Consider the following 25690-nt stretch of genomic DNA (forward strand, 5'->3'; position numbering starts at 1 on the left):
GCCTTCTCGTTTCCAACCGCACAAAGAGCCCGGCCTCCTCCCGGGTGACATCACAAAGGGCCGGTCCCCCGCCCCTTCGGCGCCACCACGTGTGTCCCCGCGCCCGGTGGCCACCGACTCAGTCCCTCGCCGGCCAGTCTGGGCAGCGGAGGAGGGTGGTTGGCAGCGGCTGGAAGCTTCGCTATGGGAAGTTGTTCCTTCGCGCTCGCGCGCGCAGCCCTCCTCCTTGGTTCTCCGCTGTCTGAGGAGAGCACCCGGAGGCGCGGGCTGCAGTCGCGGAAGCTTCTCCCCGCCTGGGCGGCCGCGCCGCTGGGCAGGTGCTGAGCGCCCCTAGAGCCTCCTCGCCGCCTCCCTCCTCAGCCCGGCTGCAGCAGTGCACATGGGGTGCTGGAGGTAGATGGGCTCCCGGCCCGGGAGGCGGCGGTGGATGCGGCGCTGGGCAGAAGCAGCCGCCGATTCCAGCTGCCGTGGGGCCGCGCGCCCCGGGCGCCCCTGCGAGTCCCCGGCTCAGCCATGGGGACCTCTGCGAGCAGCAGCACCGCCCTCGCCTCCGGCAGCCGCTTCGCCCGCCGAGCCAGAGCCACGATGATCGCGGGCTCCCTTCTCCTGGTGAGCGCTGGGGGGACCGGGGGTGGCGGCCGCGCCGGAGCTGAAGGAGCCGTTCTGCGGGAGCGGGGCGGGTCTCCGGCCCGGGGCTTCGGGAGGCGCGGGGCCAGGCCGGCTGGGTTGCGGGGACTGAGGGGCTTGCCAGGGAAGGCAGCTCACCGCAGGGCCCCGACCAGGTTATTGGGGGGAATCGCAGGGCTTCGCCGGGGCTCGGGAATGAAGACGAATTGTTTTCCCTGCAGTCTGGCTTTGCTGGAGGAGGCGCTAGGTGGTTGCCCGGCTTCTGCGCATTTGAGGGCTTTTTCCCCTACTTGGCCTACCTCGCGCTCCCCACACCCGCAGCCACAGCCCCTCGCCCACGGCCGCTGCCCCTCGGCGTGGTGTGGGGCCGGGGCCGCGGTGTGGGGCTCCGAGGGCCGGCGGAGGCCGGCGCTTTGTTGCAGCTGCAATGTCATGTCGGGATGCTACCGCAGTGGAGAGAGTGGTACCAGTGCGCGCCGGACACCGGACCTCCGGGTGCTGCCGCGCGGAGCTTTCCCCAGCCGGGCGCAAGCCGCCCCCTCCTCCATCCCTTTACCCTCCTCTCTGTCCCCGCTTGGCTCGGGTGGGGTCTCAGGTTCTGCATGCCGGAATAGAACCGTCAGACCCACGCTCCGGCGCCTCCAAAGCGCCGGCTTCCAGCCTGCCAGCGCGCTGGCACTCGAATGGGGGGAGGGCGAAGGAGACGTGTATAGAGGAAGGTTAATTCCGTCCAGTCTTTCCGATCCCTGGTTTACCTGTGACTAGGCAGGTGACCCTGTAGGGTGGTGCAGCCTCCCTCATCGCCCAAACTGCATCCACATCTGGGGTGTGCCCTACATACCCTCCTTCACGTATCTGGTAAAAGCCTGAAACCACCCTTGACCAAAAACTTACCCTCAACTTCCCCCAAATTCGTTCCCTTTATTTCCAAATATTGGGGTGAAGGGGCAAGTTAGGTGGAAGAAAATTTGAGATCATACCCTTGAGCTTCCTTTGCCTATATTTTATCCCTGCAGGGAGGATGGTGATTCTTAGCTAAAACCAAACAAAAACAGAAAACAAGAGCTTGTTTTCATGGCAGGGCTGTGTAAGGGAAAAGCAGGCTTGCTGTCTCCTTCCCCAAAAAGGCTTAACGCCTGGCTAGCCAAGAACTACTCAGATCTCAGGGCATTGCAGTTGCTATGGCCTGGGAATTCATCCTACAGAGACACTCTGGTTCCTTGTGTGTGTGTTTTAAGAGGAAGAGAGAAACTAAAGAAAAGTTTGTTAGTGCTAGCATTTATAATGAGGCAAGTCCCAGTCTCCCTTCAGAAACTCTTTTCTGCCCGTTTATCATAATGGCATGGTCAAGGTTTATATCTTTGAAACAAGTGTGGTGGGTGGTAAGCAGTAGTGGGGGAATCTCTTGGGACAGCGAACCTGGATTGACAGTCTTGGTGTGGAGAAAAACACATCTAGGTCCATGGGAACATGGATCCTAGTATCAGCGGACTGACAACTATTATCGTTTCTTTTTTCACGTTCTTAGATCCACTACTATGTGTTGGGTGCTTCTAACCATCTGATTATTATATGCCTCATAGAGTCAATTTCCAGATTAAATCTTAAGTCGTTGTGCAATACTCCATTTATTTTACCTTTCAGCATAAGGTAGGTAATTAAACAAAGGTCTTGTTGCAATCAAAGTGTAGGTTGCTTTAACCTAACTGAGAAAAGGCCCAGCTCCTTTTCTTCAATCATCAGGCTAGGGACCCTGGCTCACACCTGTAATCCCAGCATTTTAAGAGGCCAAAGTGGGAGGATTGCTTGAGTCCAGGAGTTTGAGATCTGCCTGGGCAACATAGTGAGACCTCATCCCTACAAAAAAAAAATAAAAAAATTAGGTGAGTGTGGTTGTGTGCGTCTGTATTCCTAGCCATTCAGGAGGGTGAGGTGGGAGGATGGCTTGAGCCCAGGACGTTGAGGTTGCTGTGAGCTGCGACTGTGCCACAGCACTGCAGCCTGAGTGACAGAGCGAGACCCTGACTCAAAAACCAAAATAAAAGTCATCAAACTCAACTGACCCTAAGCATTGTGACTGGATTTGCAACTAAAGACCTGACAATTTAAGTTTGGCTGTTAAAAAATAAAATAAAATTTATAATGGGGCTTAGGAGCAGTCTCAAAGTGATAACCAATACAGGATTCCTTATTCTTCTGCTAGCTATGCTAAAAAGGCTTCAGTTAAATTCATGGAATGGCATGAGGTTGAGCCCTTCATCCTGAAGGGTGACTGGAGGGTGTACTAGAAATCATCAGGGACTATGTTATAATCCCCATCCAGGGTGGGGAGGAAATGCCTTTTGTCTTTCACATTCTTACTCTGCATGCCCAAGTCCACAGGACAGGCTTTGTTAATGCGTAAAATGATGATCTCATATACTGTTCCAGGAAGTATTTATCCCAGTGGGATCCTTGGCCATTCGGACATGACGAACACCAGATACTGGAGCCTGGGTGCACGTGGCAGGGTACTCAGAACACTACTTGGGGGAGGCGGACAAGTTAGTGACATGCCCACATATTGCAGTTAAAGAGTAGTAATCCCAGTAAAGTGTTCTATTTATTGTGTCTTTTAACCCTCTTCTTTCAAATATCTCCCTATTTGTGACAATATTTATTCCCATCATTTTTGTGTTGCGACTTTTTGTTTGTCATGACCAGCCAACTGCATGAAAGATAGCTTACTATAAGCTTATAAAAATACAAATATGTGTGCATACAATGTAATATAATGCATATACACATACACATATATAGCAATTATATATGTGTAGAGAGAGACCAATTGCTACATGCCAGATGCTTTGTATAGGGTATCTTATTTATCCGCAGCATCTTTGTGAAGCAGGTGATGTTATCTCCATTTTATAGTTGAGAAAATGGAAGCTCTCAGAACTTCATTGGTTTGTCCCAGGCCACACAGCTTGCACGTGATATTGCTGGGGCCAGAATCCAGGACTGCCTGACTCTTCAGCTCCTGTCCTCCCCACCCCATGCCACACTGCCTGTTTCACAAGTCCAAATTGCTTGATAATAAAATGTAACAGCAGAGAAGGCTCACTGGGGAAAAGTTGAGATGGTGGGTTGGTTTGTTACGGAACGTGAATGAGAATTACGTGAATGCCTTTGGAAGGAAGTATTCTTGCTGCTTGCACTTCTGTTTCTGATGAGTTTCTGCATGATAATAGAAAGTAAAACATACACTGAAAGATAAGAACTGGGTTCAAAAGTCTGGGGCTCAGGTGGACAAAACATTCTTGTTCCTTGACACCCAGTAAGTCTTATGTGCATGGGTGTGTTGTGTCTTCAGAATCTAAGCTTACCTTCCACCATCTTAACTTTACAAATTGTACTTTTCTGCCTGAGACACTCATCCTTGCTATATCATATCTCTGTAAGGCAGAGACAAGATCATGAGAACTTTAGTTGTGTGCCAGTGATAAGGAATGCTCTAGAAGGGCTTTCCCAGTGTGACACTATATAGTCAGAGATGCCTCTTGCCCTTGGGGAGCTTGCTTTAACTGCATAGATAGGATGTCGACAGTGAGGCAGTCAGAAGAGAAGGAGCTGTAATTGGTAAGGAAATGAGGTCTGAAGTTTTAGAAACCACCTTTTGCAAGCATTATGAATTCCAGATAGAGGACTATTTTCTGTAATAGCCTGTCCAGCTGTGTGTTTGCCTAGAAAGTATAAAGTAATAGTGTTTTTCTCCATTATTGAAGCTGGACATCTAGCTTAGTGCTGCCTCCTGACCTTCACTTATCAAAGTACATTACCTGGTACATTGGCAATTCACTTTGGCTGTTTGGGCAGGTGTGGAGTGATCTAGTAGGGCTGAAGTTCTGAATCATGTCAAGACTTGGTGGCAAATTCAAGCAGAACTTTAAATTAGAGTTGATATTATATCCAAAAGATTTTCTCTTTTCTTTATATCTTAGCTCTACAATCCTAGAATGTGGAAGCTGGAAGGGAGCATAAAAAATACTGATTTAACACCCTATATTTTTTGGTTGAGAGAAAAAAATACTCTACTGGGGAAGTGACTCATTTTTCATGTTTACAAGTGAACCTGCATTGAGCACCCTTTCTAAGTGAGACACTGCCCTGGGCAGTGGGAACCCAGGGCTGAATTGGGATTTGGATCTTGCCATGAAGGTACAATTTATATGGTATATAAAATGAGCATGACCATTACCAGTGCTGGTTGGGTTTCACTCGCTCATATGGAGTCCGTGGATGAATGTACTCTACTTCCAGTAGTACACAAAATATGATTGATGTTAAAAATCTTTCAAACACCTGCAGTAACTGGCTGTTAGTCTGAGAGTCAGAGGAAAAAAAAAAACACACACTTTCAAATCTGAGAAAGGTATACATTAGCCTTGGTACAGAAAGCGATTTCTAATTAGAAGACTGGGGAGTGCAGAACCTGTACTGGAATGCAGGAGTCCTGACCGACCCCATGACTTATCGTTACAGTCAAAATGTACGTAATGGAACTGAGCTCTCTCATCTAAACTGTTTCTCAAGGCATACGTTTGAATATTCCTCAAATCCACTCCAAAACAAACACACCTCTAGTGTAAATAAACTACACAAGTGAATCAAGTCAGCAAAAAAAAAATCCTTGTAAATGGGATTTAAGGACTACCTTAAGTTGGGAGGGGAAAAAAAGGAGACTTAAAAAGGCATATATCCACCAACTGCCTGCATTGCATGTTTTAGTGTGACTAAAAGTCTATCAAGTGGGATATGGTAAGCACAGGTAATGCTGTATTTTCCGGGGCAGTTTGCAAACAGTCCTTTTCTCCAGGTATGCTCGTATTGGGTAGGAGCAGGTTGGTGTGAGCTTCTGGGCTGGCTCTATCAGGTGATCTTTGTCCTTTCTGCACTGTAGACCAGAATGTGAGGACATCACACTTTAACTTTGCAGGCGACTATATCCAAGAAGATGAGAGGTGAAGCCTCTTTGGAGGCTGCATAAGACAGTTTGCAAATTAATTTTGTGCTCAGCTGGTCCTTCATAAAGCATGTAAACTTTAAGTGCCTTAAATAAACATCTTTTTTTGGTTTGTTTGGTTTTTGGTGACAGGAAATAGTCAGGTGCATTATCACACCATTACTATTCAGGGGCCGGTATGAATTGAGTGACTTTTCCTTGTGCTTGTTTTCCAGTAAACACTAGTATTCTCTTGGCTTTCTTTCCCCAAGAGGGCCTGGCAAATTCCGGTGATGTCAGGTCACCAACAACTTCTTGGCAAACTCAGGTGTTTCTCTTCTGTGGCAAGAAGAGCTCACGTTATCTCAGAGCTTTGGGCATGTGTCCAATTATCACTTGGAGCTGACTCAGTCTGGATCATTAGACAAAGATATGTCTGTTTGACAGAATGATAACGGGAGCCATAACAGGAATCAACATGGTCCCCAAAGTTGAATCCTCATTTAGCATTAGCAGAAGGCTGGACTTTGTGGTGTAGCAGCAACAGCTGCTGAGCTTTGATTATATAGGAATAAGGGCGAGATCATGAATAAATACTGGCCTTGTCCCAGTGTTTGTGTTTGTCAAATACCAAAAAATAAAATAGGAATCCTAAATTGGCTTGCATGCTGCCACCTGGCTTTCCCACCACTTTCATTTATAGCATGAATTCAAGAGGAGAGGAGCTTGGGCAGAGGTTATAACCTGGGAGGAACCTGGCAGATATCAGTGAGTACAGGCAGTACTTAGGGCTATACAGAGGTGGGGTTCACTGATACTTAGGCTGTTGACTCAAAGTAATAGTGAGCAATAGTGATCTCAGATCAGTGAGCAATAGCTATCTCACTGTTCTTGAGAGGTGTTAAAGGCTACCAGAAGATTTTCTTGTCTGTGTCCTGGTTTTGGAGATGACAGATGTTTGCAGTGGTGGGAAAGTTGTGCTCAGAGAGATCTCAAGCAGGTGTGGGACTGAGCAGGTTGTAGGTGGGGATCAGGACGCTGCCCTGTGGCTTCATACTTAAAAATTATACCTAAGACTTTGTGCTAAACAAAAATAAAAACAAGAAAAGTAAGGGGGCACTCAGTAAGCTAAGTCATAGCAAGGCTCATTATCTAATCTTTATATAATTTTCTATTTGTTCTTCTGCTGTCAGTACTGCTGTGTGGCTCTGCTGCTTGGCGCCCTTGCAAATCTATCTGTTTCGGGAAAAGGAACATGAGCTTAATGGATTTAGAAGAGAGGAGAGGAATGAGTCCATGAGTCCTGGAATCAAATGAGAGCAGCTGTGGATTCAATAGAGCTTCAGTTCTGAGAGCCCAGAGGGGAGGAATAAGCAAGTGGGTGTTATTATTAATCATTGATATTGTTATCACTGGCCCTTATTTATTGAGTACGTATCTTTGACATTGGTTAAATACCTTCTACAAGTGATCTCAGTAAAGCTGACAAGTCTGTAAGGTAGTAGCATCAGCCCCATTGTACAGATAATGGAATGAGGTTTGAGAAATCTTATGGTCATGCAGTTGGCAACTGCTGGAGAGAGGTCTTAAATCTAGGTCAGTGTGGCTTTGTGCACATTGCTTTCTCTGCAAGTTGTTGGTAGGCGATAGGTCACCTTAATTTATCAGAATTTTGTTTTCCGTAAAGGGAATGATTTTACCTAAGAGTTGAACATTCTCTTTCCAGAAATTTAATGAGCAGTTCTGCACGGTGGTGGTGCTTGGAAGTTTAGCCAAAACTACTGGTTATGAAGTGAGAGCAACCTGTGTGTGGGTTGAAAGAGAAGGGCGTGCAGTCATTGGTAAGCATTTTCCTATGGTGTGACTCTGACGGGCAATGGTGCCATGGCTAAGATGGAAAGATACTCCTGCAAATTGAAATGTTATAAATAGGGAATGGATGCTTTGCTTTCCTGCTACTTGGGTCATTTTGAAAAATATTTGTTTAGTGAGTAACCATGTGACGTGGGTTCTGCTTAGCAATGCAGTGTCAACTCACTTATCCTGAGAACTTGAGGACTTTTTAGGGTCTTCTTTGCTGTCAGCCTAATTGTATAGGATAAGTGCATGGGCTTGTACGTTATTAGTATTTCCTTTGTTCACTTTTCATTTCAGGTCTCTTAGAAACTGGTTTAACTCCATGATTTGAGGAGTGTCAGAGGTCACGTGATTGTGTGTGGTTTATCATACTCACTGGTGGCACTCGCTTAAGTAAGCTTTTAAACATCACTTTGTAGGTTGTAGAGACTGAGTAAACTAGGAAAAGGCAAAGGGTGAGAGGAAATTATTTTATCATTTGTCCTGGAAAACAGGTTGGAATTCTGATCTCTCAGATAACCTTTGGGACAAGACCCACTGTTTGAGTTCATCTTCTATCTGGCCAGGTCAGCTTACCCAGGATTAGGAGAGGCAGGAGTGTTGGGAAGGAAGAAAGAGATTCTAAGGCAAATGGTAACAAGTCCCCAGAATAATTTAGCTGGATATTTTTGTTAATCCGTTTTGTGATGCTGTTAAAAAAATACCCAAGAATAGGTCATTTATAAAGAAAAGAGGTTTATTTCACTCATCGTTCTGCAGGTTGTACAAGAAGTATGGAGTTAACATCCGTTTGGCTTCTGGTAAGGCCTCAAGAAGCTTTTAGTTGTGGCAGAAGGCAAGGGCGGCTGGTGTGTCACATGTTGGGAGAGGGAGCAAGAGAGAGGGAAGGAAGTGCTAGGCTCTTTAAACAACCAACTCTGGTAGGAATTAACAGAGAACTCAGTTATCACCAACAGGACTGTGCCTAGCCATTCATGAGGGGTCTACCTCATGACCCAAACACCTCCCAAGAGGCTCCACCTCCAACACGGAGGATCACATTTCCACATGGGATTTGGAGGGGACACACACCTAACTATAGCATGATTCAATCTTTGCAATTCCTTTATGTGTGGAAGTCCATGACTCTTCTCTCCTTTTGGGTTTAAACCTTGCAGACATGGTCAAGGAAAAATAACAAAACAGACAAGGTTTGTGTGCATTTCCTCATTTGGAATGCTCAGGACTAATGTTGTTTTTCCATTTCAGCTTCTCAAAGACAATATGCTAGTCATCTTTGTGTTTCTGGCTCAATATCCTGACACATAGTGGTTAAGCAATAAATGATGACTGAATTTCAGAAGGATCCTGATTTAAACTAACTGTTCATTCATTCTAGACAAGTTAGAGGTAGTTGGAGCTAGAGTTACATCTCAGTACTTTGAACTAAAACTGAAGGGTAGTTGAGTTATTAAGAGAGAACAATTTAAACTTAAGTTGGCAGACTAGAAGAACCTAGTGAGTGTAGAATTCTCTTTATGTGTCATTCCAATTCAATTCTCTTTGTTTACAGTATTTATGTATAGTTAAAACTAATGTGTATGTACCTGCTTGTCTTCTGCTTTTCTTAGTGTAGCTATTTTCTGTTGTCTTACAGAGATATATTTATATTTTATCTATTTAATAAAATTTATGGGGCATCTATTAAATGTCAGGCATTGCTAGATTCTGGGTATATGATAGTGAAAGGTTATTCATGGTCTTTCCTTCCTGGACTTCGTAGAGGGGGTGATGCTTAATAAGAACCAGCCATTTAAAGAACAGAAGGAAGAGTATGCCAGGAGGAGGGAACAGTATGTGGGATGGCCCAGAGGGAGGAAAGAGCCTACGTGTTCAGAGAATAGAAAGAAGGTTATGGTGATTGAGACTGAAAAGGCAGGCAGGGGCCATATGATACAAGATTCTTTAAGGAATCAGGACATCACTCAGAGTGCAGTGGGAAGCAGGGTAATAATATGACTTGAATGCAATTAAAAACAAAAAAGACTGGCAGGTCTGTGGAGAATGGATTAGAGAAGGGGAGCATAGAAGCTGGAGGCCAGTTAGCACCTTTTACAATAATTCAAGGTAGAGATGATGGTGCTAGGGCAGGGAAAATGAAGATGGGGATTACTAGATAGAAATTTTGGAGACAGTTTGCTAATGATGAGATAGGAGGGAGCAAGTGATACTGAAAGAAAGTGGTGATCAAGGCCGATTCCTAGATTCCCACGTTGAGCAGTCTATGGTAGTCTGATTACTTTGAAAAGGAAGGCTTGGGGAGCGAGTGAAGCAGGGAGGCCTTAAGTTTGGATGTGTATTGAATAAGTTTGAGGTGCCTGTGATTCATGTCAGTTCAAGCCTTTATGGCTACCACTTTTAATAGCTCTGTCCCCTCCAGTTGGCACTGTGTTGAGCCATTCTACTGTTGGATGCTTGGCTTGCTGTCTCTTTGATCTTCCACTGCTAGTAGCATTAATGAAGTTGTCTCTGTACAAACCAATTGCTTTTTCCTTTCGGGTTGTTTCCCCAAGGTGTGTTCCTCAAAGTGGAATTGCTGGGTCAAAGGAAGTGAATGAACAGTTTTATGGCTTTTGCTGTACATTGCCAGATTGTAGTCCAGAAGAACGGAATTAATTTAGAATGCCACCAGCCAACTATAAATGTGCTTTCTAGCCCACAAGCCTTCGAGCATTGGAGTTTATAACTTCAAATTATTTATACTGCTTTAATATAGGTGTGTCAGGTCCTTGGTTGTGCAAATTTGAATTTCAATAGTTCCTAAGGATGTCAAACATTTATCCACAAGATGATCTCCTTTGTAATTATGTACTCATGTAGCCCTCTGTCATAACTATTAAGTAGAAGTTATGCTAGTCACATATGCATGAATTCTTTATATACATTTCTAGTTTTATAAGCTCTTATTAGCAGTGTATGTCGTATTTTTACATTCTACTTTTAATAGTATTATATTTAATAACATAAAAGTTGAGATTTCTGTTTTTATTTTTGAGACAGAGTCTCGCTCTGTCGCCCAGGCTGGAGTGCAGGTGATGTGATCTCGGCTCACTACAACCTCTGCCTCCTGGGTTGAAGCAATTCTCTGGTCTCACTCAGCCTCCTGAGTAGCTGGAATTACAGCATGCACCACCATGCCTGGCTAATTACTGTATTTTTAGTAGAGACGGGGTTTCACCATATTGGCCGTGCTGGTCTTGAATTGACCTCAAGTGATCCTCCCGCCTTGGCCTCCCAAAGTGCTGGGATTATAGGCATGAGCCACCGCACCCAGCTGAGATTTATATTTTTAAACCTGTTTTCTTTTTTGTGTCTGAGAATATTTTCATTTTGTTGATGCTGTTCATTTTTACAGAAATTGATCCATTTTCAGGTGCAATAAACTATTCTGATAACTTGGAATTTTCTATGTGATCTTTTAAATGTTGGGTTTGTTGACTTTTTGGACTTTAGTGTCGTATTTGTGATAAGAACTACGTCAGTGTGTTCTGCGAGATACTAATATACATTGCATGAGAAAAGGGTTGTATAGTCAAATATGTTTGGGGAGTGCTAGGTTCAACTGGGTCATCATTTCTGGCAGCTCTCCTGCAGGGCCTGCTGGGGCCTTCAATAGGTTAATATTAATTGTGCCTTTCTGACAGAAGGCTCTAATCAGGAGCAGTTTCTAAACTTTTAGACCAGGGGCTAGTAAATTTTGTCTGTGAATGGCCAGATGGTATTATGTTTTCAGCTTTATGGGTCATGTGGTTTCTGCTCTAACTACTTAATTCTGTGTTTGAATGGTGAGAGCAACCCTAGGCAATACCTAAGAGATTGGGTGTGGCTGTGTCCCAATAAAGCTTTATTTGTGGACACTAAAATTTGATTTTCATGTAATTGTTATATGTCACAAAATATTATTATTTGATTTTTAAAAAACTATTTAAAATGGTATAAAAAACTATTATAACATTTAAAAAAACTATTTGACTATTCTTAGCTTGTGAGCAATACAGAGACAGGCAGGTGCTGGAACTTACTCTTTTAAAGTTTTTATTTATTTATTTTAATCTGCTGTGTCACCCAGGCTGGAGTTCAGTGGCATGATCACAACTCACTGTGGCCTCAACCTCCTGAGCTTGAGTGATCCTCCTACCTCACTCAGCCTCCTGAGTAGCTGGAACACCACCATACCTGGCTCCTTTAAAAAAATTTTTTTTTTGTAGTGACAAGTTCTCCCTATTTTGCCCAGGTTGGTCTCAAACTCCTAGCAATCGTCTCCCCTTGGCCTCCCGTGTGCATTCTTTTTTTAGACCATGGAATCATGAATATCTCATGGGACTATATCAGGGAAACTCACTTAATGTGGGAAATTCTTTCTTAAATTCTGCTCCAGTTATCTAAAGTGTACTTATTAATAGTAAATCCCTTCTGCTCTCTGTGTTTTCTCATTTGCTGTATACCAAGTTTTTATTTTAAATGTTTTGAAAATGCCAGTGGGCCCATGTTTTTCTTTTAACACTTTACTGTGCAGTCTGTATTTTTTGTTTTATTGTATGCTCTGTTCAGAACAGTTTGTTTCAGATTATAGCTTTTAGAAATCTGAAATCTTTGATACACTTCTCAGGAACTGAATATTTGCATTTTAATTGGAGTGTTTTGAAAGACTGTCTTGGCCAGGTGTGGTGGCTCACACCTGTAACACCAGCACTTTAGGAGACTAAGGCAGGTGGATCACTTGAGGTCAGGAGTTCAAGACCAGCCTGGTCAACATGGTGAAACCCCATTTCTACTAAAAATACAAAAATTAGCCAGGCGTGGTGGCACACATCTGTTATCCCAGCTACTGGGGAGGCTGAGGCACGAGAATTACATAAATCCAGGAGGCAGAGGTTGCAGTGAGCCAAGATTGTGCCACTACACTCCAGCCTGGGTGACAAAGCGAGACTCTGTCTCAAAAAACTCAAAAAAAAAAAAAAAAGTGAAAAAAAAAGAGGATTTTCCATCACTGGTTAGAAAATCTAAAAAATAAAATTAAAAAAACTAAAAGATTGTAGAAATACAGTCCATTGTTAAGTTGGTGAGAGTGATAATTAAAATAACATTTATGGAATGCTTAGTATATGTCAGACAAGTTCTGCCTGCTTTATCTGTATTAACAATTAATTCTCAAAACAGTCTTTTAAGAGTAGATATTGTTAATTAACTCCTTTATACTAATGAGGAAGCAGAGATACAAAAGTGAGCCGTTTGTCAAGGCCACCCAGAATTAAGGATAAAAAAACCCAACATGTTTTTCTACTCACACACAAGGCTCAACACACTACCTTTGATACCAGATTCTCCAGCGGATACAAACTGAGTGCCCTCTAATTCAAGTCAGTTCTGACGCTATCTACCTGGAGGTAGTGTCGGATCCCACAGTTTAAAGACTCCGTCCCAGAGGACTGCTCCCAATGACTGATGTCAAACACAAGCCTCAGGTTATTTTGCCTGTGCTTCAGTTTGACTGACTATAAATCAAGGTTCCTACAACCACTTCCTCAGGTTTGATTAATTTGCTAGAGCGGCTCACAGAACTCAGCCTCCTGAGTAGCTGGGACTACAGGTGTGTACCACCACACCCAGCTCCAGTTTCTTAATATAATAAAGGATATGGATGAACAGCTAGATGGAAGAGATGCATAGGGCAACGTGTATGGAAAGGGGCATGAAACTTCCATACCCTCTCTGGGTGTGCCACCCTGCAGGAACCTCCAGGTGTTCAGCTGCCCAGAAGCTCTCCAAACCCCAGTCCTTTTGGGCTTTTATGGAGCCTTCATTACTTAGACATGACTGATTATATCACTGGCCATTGGTGATCAGCTCAACCTTCAGCTCTTCTCCCCTTCACTGAGGTTGGAAGTGGGGTTGAAAGTCCCAACCCTCTAATCGTATCTTGGCCTTTCTTGTGACCAGTCTCTATGCTGAAGCTATCTAGCAGCCCCCAGCCACTAATCATCTCATTAGCATACAAAAAACATTCTTATCTCTGGAGATTTTAAGGTTTTAGGGTTGTGCCCTAGAAACCAGGGACAGAGACCAAATATGTATTTATTATATCACAATATTACACCTAGCTAGTTCCTGGTAGATCTGGGCTGCTTGGCACACTATAGGCTAAAATATTAATGGGTTTTGTTTATGTGTGATTTTTTATTTTATTTTATTTTATTTTATTTTTTAATATTTAAAGATGAGGTTTCACCATTTTGGCCAGGAGGGCCTCTATCTCTTTACCTCGAGATCCACCTGCCTTAGCCTCCCAAAGTGCTGGGATTGCAGGCGTGAGCCACTGCACCCGGCTTATGCGTGCTTTTATGCTGGAGTTGCTGCACTGGCCGTAGTCATTGATTTTGCCTTGGTTCATATGCTTTTCCGTAAATCCTTAGTGAGCACCGAGTAGCATTCCTTCTGTATCTTTCCTCTGGTCTTGCATGGAATGCCAAATCATTTACTACTTGGTGACTAAATAAATGGGTAGCCTACTCTTGGCTTCTTCATGTATGCAGAAGTCTAAGGAGACAGAAGGAGATGAGGTTCTGTGACTCCAGGACTGAGTGCTGCTGCAAGTACACACTCCTGCATTGCAGGTTCCAGGGAAAACAGCACCTGGGTTAAGTCTCGCCTGGCTTTTCTTTTATTCCAGTGTCCCCTGAGCTTGCCTCCTCTGGTCCTGCAGTCAGCACATTCTAGTCTTGGCGTCCTCTATGTTCACCAGCTTTAAAAACGGTCCCTGCTTTTGCCTTAGCAACAGAAGACTTTTTTAAATCAGAGAGGATGGTACAAAATGCAGGAGTTAACCAAATTTATATAACGTAACTGGGAACAGTTCTGTCTGTGATTTGTGGAAGCTCTGTCCTTGAAGCTTTCCTCTTTGTGCATTCCTTTCCCTCTCTCCCTGCTGCCCCCCCGGCTTAAAATCTACAGGATTCTAAGCAGCCAGTGTCTTGATATTACACATTCAATGTGATGCTCAAAATAAAATGATCAGAAATTCTGGAAGGTCCAGCTCTGCCTGGTTTTTGCCTTTTGATCATCTGTTATCATGTTTTATATTCACTATCTCAGGAATAACTTGCTTGTATTATCATCTCTACAGTAACTGGGTTTCCTCTTCAAAATATTAGTTTTATGCAGCATTAAAAAAGCTCTACAGCAAACTCATAGGCAGTCTCCCTGCCTGCCTGTTACGAATAGAAAAAAGTTTGTCACTGCCTTGTCTTTGCTTATTTTCCATTAAAAATTATTAGAATTTGATAGGGAACAAGAATGACAAAAATATGTTGTAACCATCAGCTGTGAGGAATCTTTTGTTTGTTTGAAGGATGAGGTCATGGAGTAAGAATTGTTGAAGAATAAATAGGCATCAACATTCTGACATGTCTTTGCAAATCTGGGTGCTTCTTGTCCTTAGTCAGGCCCATCTCTGTGTCCTAGAATAGACGTGACAACAGGACAGGTGTGATGTGGCTCACCAGGGTGAACTCGGAGGCCCAGGGAGTCTTTACAGTTGGTTATTTAGAGCTACCTCCTCCCTCTTTTGAAATTTGTATTGCTCTGGGTTTACCTTTTAATCATTCAGTGGGCATTTATGGTGCTCATAAATCCTGTACAGTTTGGGAAGGCACATTGATATTTGCCTCATTTATCCATTGTTGGTGAAATAAATGTCCTGGATAGATGAAATTTTCCAAATAACTCATGTTTCAACTAGGATGGAGCATAGATAATTTCTAGAGGATAATCTTATTATGCTGCTTATAATTCTAATCACCAAGTTAGTATTACCTTTTTTAAAGAAATAAGAGGGAAGGCTGGGTACAGTGGCTCATACCTATAATTCCAGCACTTTGTGGGGCTAAGGTGGCAGGAACCCTTGAGGCCAGGAGTTTGAGATCAGGCTGGGCAACATAGTAAGACCCCGCCCCCCACCAAAAAAAAAAAAAGGAAAGAAATGAGAAGGGAATGTTTTAACTCTTTGATACATTTGCTTGTCACCTTAAGCACCCTGCAGAGTGTAATTCTTGTAAGCCATTTGTAGTTCTGTTAAAACAGAGTGATGTCCTGAGGGTCTTTGGAGGTGAAATGAAGTATTTGCCCTTTTATTGAAGGGTATAAGACCAGACTGCTTTATCTCTTGAGTTATTGTGGCTACATTGTGGAGGCTTCGGGTTTTCTCCTGTTCCCTTTTAAACCTGTGCTAATCTGTAGCGACCTTTTCTATGACCACTTTTAATATGCTGATTTTAATTATTTATGATCTGTAAGTCCATTCATTCATTTATTCAACTAACACTTGTCAGATATTACTGTGAATCGGGTCCTTGAGGGCTTGGATAGCACCAGTAAATGAAATAGACCTGATCCTTCTCCTCATGGAGCTTGTAATCCACAGGGGAAGACATGCTAAACAGAAAAATGTGTAAGTACAAAATTATGGTAGCCATATTTAGGGGGGAAAAAAGGGAATGAGGGGATCTTGGGAAACTTGTTTTCATTAGTGGAGAGGTGGTCAGGGATGGCATTCCAGAGAAAGTCATATCTCTGTTAAAGACTTTGCCTTTCATCTAAATCATGTGGGAAGTGATTGAGAGTTTTAAGCAGGGGATGAAAGGATGGATTTGGTGTGTGAGTTAGAGTGGGCGTCAAGAAAGGAAGCCAAGATCTCAGTACTCATTGCTAAACTCTCAGAGGTCTGACAATTCCTGTGAGTGAGCTTCTGCTCTCTGTATTATTTATATTTCTTTTGACTGCGTTATTCAGGTATTGACAGACTTTTTCTATAAAGGGCTGGATAGTATATTATCCAGCATGTAGTATATATAGTGTATTCTATAAAGGGCTGGATAATATTCTAAGTTTGCAGGCCATAAAGTATCTTTTGCACCTATCCAACTCTGCCACTGTAACATGACAGCAGCCATAGTCAATACCTACATGAATGGCTGAATTCTAATCGTGTTTATAAGAACAACTGGCATGTAGAATTTAGTTTGCTGACCCCTGGTTTGAAGGATGCTTTGCTTCTTATTTCCATGATCTTCATTATTGAGGTAGTTGTGCAAGTGAGGAAATGCACTCTATGTGGTTGTCCCTGGCCTTGAGCTGCTTATAATCATTATGGGAAGATAAGTATATACACACTTATGAGGCCATCAGCAAACATCATAAGACCATATGTAATTAGGCACCAATATGATGAACAGAAACAGGAAATGTGATGAAGAGTTCACTCACCTACTTGGAATCTGGGTGCCAGGGAATAGTTTTAAGGGCTTCACAGGGAAGGTGGAACTTGACAGATATAATTGTAAACACTTAGAGGGTTAGAGGTGAATACAACCTAGTCCGACTTGCAAAGTTTAGTGATGCAGTGTTAGAAGATGAACAAAAGCAAATCACAGAACACTGTGTATAGACAGTCCCCGTTGGGTATGTAAGACAAAAGAAAAATCTGTGGGAATAGCCAATTTAAGGAGTGCATGCGTGTATGTATATATTATGTGTAAATGCTCAGAAATGGGTCTGGAAGCATGTGAACCAAAATTAACAGTGAATCTCTCTGGAGATGAGTAGATTTGAGCAGAGACTTAAATGTTTTACTCTATATTTCTTAATTAGAATTATTACATGAATATTTATTTTCATCATAAAAAATACTAATTAATACCTGGCACTATTAAACCAATGTGCCAGATTAGTTAAGAGGCTGAGACAGTGGTGCAGGGAGTGCGGCTGGGTGGTCTCCAAAATGTATCTCAGAATCAGAGATTAGAGCCCTTAGTTCAGAGTGTCCAGAACTTAAATGAGCATCAGAATCACTTGGAAAGCTGAAAAAGAAAATGAACCAAAGCTAAAACCTAATAAACTCCTGGCCCTGTTGCAGACCCACAATGATCTTAGATGATGGGGCTGGTATGTTAATTTTTTAAAAAGCTTCCCAGGTAATTCTGATGCTGCCTTAGAGACCTGAGGCTTTGGTGAGCCTCTGGTCTAGTTTATCCAACTCTGTACAAATGAAGGAATTAAGGATCTTGACCAGGTAGGACTCAGCCTCAGATCTTCTGGCTCCCACCTTCTTGCATTTTTCAATGATTGTGTCCCCTGATTCAGGTGTTTTCCTAGCATTAGCTTTGGGTGGCATCTCAACTTGTTGTCCTGTCATACAGAAACCTTTTTTTTTTTTTTAAGCAGAGTTTCGCTTTTGTTGCCCAGACTGGAGTGCAGTGGTGTGATCTCGGCTCTCTGCAATCTCTGCCTCCCAGGTTCAAGTGATTCTCATGCCTCAGCCTCCCAAGTAGCTGGGATTACAGGCATGCACCACCACACCTGGCTAGAGATAGGGTTTCTCCATGTTGGTCAGGTTTGTCTAGAACTCCTGACCTCAGGTGATCCGCCCGCCTTGGCCTCTCAAAGTGTTGGGATTACAGGTGTGAGCCACTGCGCCTGGCCGAAATCATTCTTAAATACCACTTTTGAATGAGATCCACCTCACCCCCATTACCCATTACCCATTGCTTCACTCCCAGATCAACATTGGGAATGATTTTTACAGTGTTTTAATTTTCTCAGAAATCAGAGGATTGCCACCAGGCTAGTGGGAAAAGCCCTAGTTTTAGATCATGAGTTGACTAAAAGGCCCAGGAAAATGGCTTTTCTTAAGTGCCATCTGAGTCTCTGTAAAGAGAAAGGGACATTGCCAACTCTTCCTCTCAGCAGGGTTTCAATCAGGCAAAAGAGCCCATGAGCAGTTCCTCCAGCTTTGTAGCACAGATTGGGTTAACTGTTTACTTCAGAATTGGAAAAGGCATTTGAGGTCCCTCTAGTTCAGTGATTTTTAGACTTGTTTTAGGAATAAACCCTCCTGCAAATGAATTCTTACTTGAAAAGCCCCATTAGCAAATTGGTAAATCGGAGCTGCTTGGTTTAGGCAGAGATGAGGGGCTTGGAGCCTACCTCCCACCCCTGCCTGGTCCAAGGGGCATCCTGAGAACTGTGTTCTGTCCAGTGCTCTCTTAAGGTCTATTTGAAAACCACTCATTTCTTTCTTTTTCCTCTTCTTTAAGTAATCATTTACCAAATTCAGCTGGCCTGAGCCCTCAAATCTGTCACCTTCTCTCCATTTCCACATCTGCCACCCTAGTCCTAGTCACCACCACCTTCCCTGTTGGCTTTCACCTTCCAACTGGGTTTTCTCATCTACTCTCCCCCATACCCCTTTCACCCTGTGCTCTGAAGCAGATAGCTTTTTTATTCACAGATGCAATTATATGCCTCTTCCTCCCACTTATCATGTAAACACTTAATGACTTCTCATTGTATTTTGAATTAAGATCAGCACATGGAGCCTCTTCAGATGTAACTGTGGCCACTCTGTTGCGTCTTGAGATAGAGCCATAAGCTTTTTAGCTCCTGTGCTGAGCTTCCTTCTGCTTCACACTTTTGCTCTGGTGTTCCCTCTGCCTAACCCCTCTTCACTGCTTCTTGCCTGGAGTTAATTTCTGCTTCGCCATCCTTACGAGCTATATCCAAAACATTTCTCTAACTTCCCTGAGCTAGGAAACACCTGTTAAATTCCCTCATAAGATTCTGTATTTCTCTTTCTCAGCAGTGATCTCAATTCTAATTGAGAAATTACTGGTGTGTTCTTTTTTTTTTGTTTGTCCCAAACTAGAATGTAAACTTCAGAAGGGCTGGAATAGGGTTCTCAAGGTTCTGTCCTCAGCCCATGGCCTGGTGTCTTGCACACACCTATTAGGTCTTCAATAAGTATTTGTCTAATGAATTCATAGTGTCTAGTTTTTGCACAAATCTCATTTCTAGTGTTCAGCCCGGACACGACTGCGGAGGGATCATTGTTAGTTGGCTCTGCTTGTGGGAGCTGGAATTGTCTCTTGTTATACGAGGTAATTTAAAGGTCTGTTTTTAGAGACACATTGTCTAAAGTGGGTTACCTAGTATGATACAGTTTAAACAGGGCCGAGTTTTGCTTTAATTAGAAACTTGATCTGTTATTCCAAATGAACAAAGAGCTCTAAAATCCACTGAAAGTCTGAGAAAGAGTGTGGGGGCTGTGGAGTTTGGAGGTGGGTTTTATGTATAGCTAGGAAGATCTCTTTGGTAACTCAGTAATGAGGGTTCCCTACTTCAGATTTAGAAGTGCATATTTGGGGGAAATACAGAAAGCTGTAGGAAGCCTACCCCAACTCCACACCCAAATACACACATACTTGCTATTCATGACCTCCCGTGCTCATTCTGCAGAGCCACCCTCATGATTGTGTGTGGGTGTGTCTGACTGCTCGTCCTCCTACACAGGTAGGGAGACTGACTTAGATCACACAGCACGTCAGAGTGATGATATTCATCACTGACCACCATCCCCTGACCAGATCTTGGGTTCAGTTCTCTTCTTTCATTAACTGAAGTGTAATAACCTGCCATTTGGGTTACTAATACAGCTTTCAAACTTTCAGAACACTGCAGCTATCTAAAACTGCTTTTGCATGCAGACACTCCAGGAAGTACAGAGCAGAGCCACTTTTGCAACCTGTTGGGTTGGGTCTTTGGTGGAGAGACAGGGTCTAATCTTGTTGTTGGTATTCTTTTTTTTTTTTTTGACATGGAGTCTCACTCTGTCATCCCAGGCTGGAGTACAGTGGCTCGATCTTGGCTCATTGCAACCTCTGCCTCCCAGGCTCAAGAAATTCTCCCACCCCAGCCTCCGGAGTAGCTGGGATTATAGGGGCATGCCACCACATCTGGCTAATTTTTGTAGTTTTAGTAGAGATGGGGTTTCACCATGTTGACTAGGCTGGTCTTGAACTCCTGACCTCAAATGATCTGCCCACCTTGGCTTTCTGAAGTTTCGGGATTACAGGCATGAGCCACTGTGCCCGGCTGGTATTCTTGACAACTGTAACTTGGGCTCCACAGGATGGGTCCTTTTATCCAGTGCATCTGCTGTGCTCAGAAAAAGGTGGCTGGGGCTTATTTTGCCAATAGAAGAAAGAAGAAAAGGAAAGGTAAAGTTAGAAGGGAAAGGGGAAGACATTACAGAATTGATCATGAAGCAGGAGGTTTTTTTCAGGCTCCAATATGAGGTTAAGTTTCTTAACAAGAGAATCAATAACTGTCCTTTTTTTGTTGGGGGGAGGGTCTCTACAGAAAAAGCGAATACACCCTCATAAACTGAAAATTAGTTTTCAATACTGTCATTTAACTAGATGAGCAGCTCTGGGATAGGGGAAGGGACTTCTGGGGAAATACTTTTCATTCAACTAGTTAAATTTTGGGGTGGGAGAGAATTGAACCTTGAATTAAGTGTCAAGGTGCTAAAAAGACAGACACTTTCTGATCACTATGAAAAAAATTCTGATTTATTCTCTTAGTCACTCGTATAGCAGCCAATTTAGAAGGAATTTGTCCTGCTGGGTAGCTGATAGTTTGAGGCAGCCATGATTTTCTTGACACATAAACTTCATAAAGGATAGTGAAAACTGTTGGAACTTCTTAATATTCATTAATGCAGAAAAACTTTCTCTTAATATTCTCCCCCCTTCTCTTCTCAGAAGAACCTCAGGATTTAGTCCCACAAATATAATTTCCTTTCCCCTAAGTGCCTGTTGACTCCGTCTTGCTGGGTCTAGCTTTGTGCTTCCTCTCCTGGGTGACTGCAGGCTCATGCTTTCCTAGCTATGGTCTTCAGAGTCTGAACAAACAGGGTATGAATCAAAAAGCATCAACTCTGTTGTTTAAAGCACATTACAAAAATGCCAAGGGCCTGCCTCCGTTTTGAAAAATAAAAATGAAAAGTTTAGCTTCATGTAGGCAAACTGAAAAAATCAAGCCATGACTATCGGGTAATGCCAAGCTGGCAGTCTGGTGCTGTGGAAGTGGCAACTTGAATGCATGCCTTCCTGGTTCTCAGTTGCTTTGTCCTGGCATCACAAAATGGCAGCTTAACATTGGGGTTAGGGAAAGGAAGACAACTATTAAGCAAATTATTTTCTTGTTGCATCTGGATTTTGACTAGTATATAACTTTTTTTTTTTTAAGGTGGTGTTTTGCTCTTGTCACCCAGGCTGGAGTGCAATGGCACAATCTCAGCTCACTGTAACATCCACTTCCTAGGTTCAAGCGATTCTCATGCCTCAGCTTCCTGAGTAGCTGGGATTACAAGCATGCACCACCATGCCTGGTTAATTTTGTATTTTTAGTAGAGGTGGATTTCATCATGTTGGCCAGGCTGGTCTCGAACTCCTGACCTCAGGTGATCTGCGTGCCTCAGCCTCCCAAAGTGCTGGGGTTACAGGTGTGAGCCACTGCACCCAGCCGTATATAACATTTTAAATCTCAGCTACAACATGTTTTCACATACATATTCTCAACTGATTTTTATAATCAATTTGAGAGGCATTGTCAGTTTCATTTTACAAATGGAAAATAAGGAAGCAGAGACAAAGGTCAGGCACTAAAACCAAGGCGTCACAGCCAGTAGGTCAAGCACTAGGGTGGGATCTAAGTCTTCCTTTCTCTTTTTCTCCTATGTTGCAGCAGTGCTGTCAAGAGGATGCAGTCCTGGTCAGATCTTTAAGGAATGATGATGGTGTGCTGAAATTGTTGGCCCTTTTTCTCCTCTGCTCCTATGTAACATCTTCTTGTTTTTTTCTTTTCCCTTTCCCTGCCCTTCTGTTTCTTTCAGCTTGGATTCCTTAGCACCACCACAGCTCAGCCAGAACAGAAGCCCTCAAATCTCATTGGCACATACCGCCATGTTGACCGTGCCACCGGCCAGGTGCTAACCTGTGACAAGTGTCCAGCAGGAACCTATGTCTCTGAGCATTGTACCAACACAAGCCTGCGCGTCTGCAGCCGTTGCCCTGTGGGGACTTTTACCAGGCATGAGAATGGCATAGAGAAATGCCATGACTGTAGTCAGCCATGCCCATGGCCAATGATTGAGAAATTACCTTGTGCTGCCTTGACTGACCGAGAATGCACTTGCCCACCTGGCATGTTCCAGTCTAACGCTACCTGTGCCCCCCATACGGTGTGTCCCGTGGGTTGGGGTGTGCGGAAGAAAGGGACAGAGACTGAGGATGTGCGGTGTAAGCAGTGTGCTCGGGGTACCTTCTCAGATGTGCCTTCTAGTGTGATGAAATGCAAAGCATACACAGACTGTCTGAGTCAGAACCTGGTGGTGATCAAGCCGGGGACCAAGGAGGCAGACAACCTCTGCGGCACACTCCCGCCCTTCTCCAGCTCCACCTCACCTTCCCCTGGCACAGCCATCTTTTCAGCCTCTGAGCACATGGAATCTCATGAAGTCCCTTCCTCCACTTATGTTCCCAAAGGTAACTTAACCTCATGAATTATTTATTTGAGGAAGGCTTTGAGCCCAGTGGAGGTACCAAGAGTGGGCTTGTACCAAAGATGTTTTCTCCATTTTGTGTATTCCAAAGTCACCCCTTGGAGAAGAGGCCTTCATATGGTGGCTAATTAAATCTGGCTTCTTTGGACTTATTAGAAACATTTAGACTCAGAAGTTTTCTATTAGGGGAGATGAAGTATCTAAAAACTAGGTCACATCAAGCTATAAAATATGAACTGAGAGAAACAAGGACAGCGTGTGACCTTATATAAGTCACTTAACCTCTTCAGGCCTTGGTTTCAAACTTATCAAGCAAATGAATGATTTAGATGTTTAAGGTTCCTTCCAGATTAATAGTTTTCCAACATGGAGTCAGTCCCAGGCAGACACAGCCAGGAGCTGAGAAATAGGGAGAAAGGGAGAAAATACCATTACATCCGGAAGCGAGGGATGGATATTGAATCCAGGTGGGGCAAAGAATGGGAAGGAAAGTTAAAAGCATCAGGAAATAAGCAAATTTGTATCAGATTGAAGGTAACTAGCACTCATGTCTGGAAAACAATAACTTTATTTCTTACCAATGATTTTAACTCTACTCTTTGTATCAATTATTCAAGCTTTCCATCAGAACCTCAAGCAGAATATAAAATTTAACCTTTATTTTCAAATACTTTTTGAGTGAATGTAATTTTCATGAGATGATGACCAACTTGAGTTGTTCTTCCTACTGTACGCTCATGCATGATTACATTTAGCCTTCATGATAACCCTGTGAAGAGAGCCTTTTTACAACTGCCAATTGAAATGAAGAAACAGACTCCAAGAGCTCAGATGGCCACTCCAGCTTTCTTTAGGCCAAGTCCTGTCTCTTGGGACTCAAAATTCCCATCTCTCATACTTCTTAATGAAGATTACTTGTGGAGGCTTCTCTGAAAGAAGTCCACTAAGTTACCAGCCCGAATCTTGTTTAATCTATTGATAATAGATGCTTTTATTCACTGACCTGTCCCACCAAGTCTTTCACTAGTCAAATTTACGTTTGAATTATTTTCTTTTTCTTAGTCATATTCTCAGTTTTACCACTGCATCATGAAATAGTCAAAAGATGGGAGAATGAGGATGGACAAAAGTATTAAATTTGAACTCATTCTCTGAAAACTCAAAATAAGAGTTGACTAGATCTCTGCACATAAATGTGTCTGCTCAGTATGTGAAGTACAGGAGAAGCTGCTGTCAAGCTCAGATGTTGGATCCTTAAGGATGCCCTTGGTTTTGGTGTAAGAAAGTGAGTTTAGTTCCATTTTTACCTTCTACATGAAGGTGCTGTTAGGGCCTTTATGAAAATGTGCAACATAATTTATTCTTAAGGCCCAAAGGTCATCTCATCTTTGATTATCTGGCCTAACTTGGAGATGACCAGGGAAAGGAGGGAATTTATAGATCCCCAAATATGGAAAAGCTCTTCCCCGCTCCTTACTCTTTTTTCTAGGCATGAACTCAACAGAATCCAACTCTTCTGCCTCTGTTAGACCAAAGGTATCAAGTAGCATCCAGGAAGGGACAGTCCCTGACAACACAAGCTCAGCAAGGGGGAAGGAAGACATGAACAAGACCCTCCCAAACCTTCAGGTAGTCAACCACCAGCAAGGCCCCCACCACAGACACATTTTGAAGCTGCTGCCGTCCATGGAGGCCACTGGGGGAGAGAAGTCCAGCACGCCCATAAAGGGCTCCAAGAGGGGACATCCTAGACAGAACCTACACAAGCATTTTGACATCAATGAGCATTTGCCCTGGATGATTGTGCTTTTCCTGCTGCTGGTGCTTGTGGTGATTGTAGTGTGCAGTATCCGGAAAAGCTCAAGGACTCTGAAAAAGGGGCCCCGGCAGGATCCCAGTGCCATTGTGGAAAAGGCAGGGCTAAAGAAATCCGTGACGCCAACCCAGAACCGGGAGAAGTGGATCTACTACTGCAATGGCCATGGTGAGCCTTCTCTCTTTTCTCCTTGCTCACAGATCTCTCTGCCACTTTTCCCGTAGCCCCTGTTTTCTGAAGGAATGGGAATGCATAGTTTGTGGAATCTCTTTGATAGACCACACACTGCTCAATCTAGTCGTGTTATAGAAAAAGAGATTGACCGTCTCATTAGAAGTAATGCATTCAGAGAGAATAATCTCTCTTCCTCCTTTTCCCCTTGGCACCTTTAAAACAGAAGAATGCTGCAGAATCAGAGACTGAGTGACCCTTAGGGACTTTGTTTGACCTTGCCATTTAACAAATGAGAAATTTGAATTCAGAGAGGTTTGGCAACATTGATCCAAACAAGAGGCTAGTTGTTTTTTCAGGACAGATGGGAGGAGACTCTTGGCTGTTGGAGCACTTGCTTTTCCTATACGTTAGACTGTGAAGCAAATGAAGGGGGCAAAACCCAGCTTGTCGTAAATTTGCCTTTTTCAATCAGAATCTTGCTTTTAGATTCCTGACAATTTCCTCATATATATATATATTTTCCCCACTTAAATTTTTAGGATCCCATGTCTATCAGGAGGATAGGATGGTCGTTTGGATTGTAGATCCCAAAAGCAGAATATGTCGGTCATCACTGAGGCTCGGCATTGCATCTCTTCCCTGGTAGTCAGCCTGTGTTGAATACAGGCTGGAATATTTTGGCCTTTCCTCTTTTGAGGACAGAAAATAGCGTGCAGAATTTGTCCCAGAGCTAAGTTTGATCTGAAGACTGCAGTTTTTAGGATTGTGCAGTAACTTCCCTTTCTTTAAATCCTAAATG

General features: G+C 43.4%; 1 protein-coding gene across 1 annotated transcript in view; it reads left to right on the forward strand.

Annotated features, from left to right (window-relative positions):
• Nucleotides 1-527: 527 nt before the first annotated feature.
• Nucleotides 528-25690, forward strand: part of TNFRSF21 (TNF receptor superfamily member 21) — a 72064-nt gene continuing 46901 nt past the window's right edge. Inside the window, exons 1-3 of the mRNA XM_012441602.3 lie at nt 528-609; nt 22233-22884; nt 24391-24885. Coding sequence (XP_012297025.2) covers nt 586-609; nt 22233-22884; nt 24391-24885 — 1171 coding nt within the window. The 5' untranslated portion in view covers nt 528-585. The remainder of the gene's footprint in view (nt 610-22232; nt 22885-24390; nt 24886-25690) is intronic.

This window comes from Aotus nancymaae, unplaced genomic scaffold (genome assembly GCF_030222135.1).
Source record: "Aotus nancymaae isolate 86718 unplaced genomic scaffold, 86718_ANA_hifiasm-v0.15.2.pri h1tg000040l, whole genome shotgun sequence".
NCBI classification, from domain to species: Eukaryota; Metazoa; Chordata; class Mammalia; order Primates; family Aotidae; genus Aotus; species Aotus nancymaae.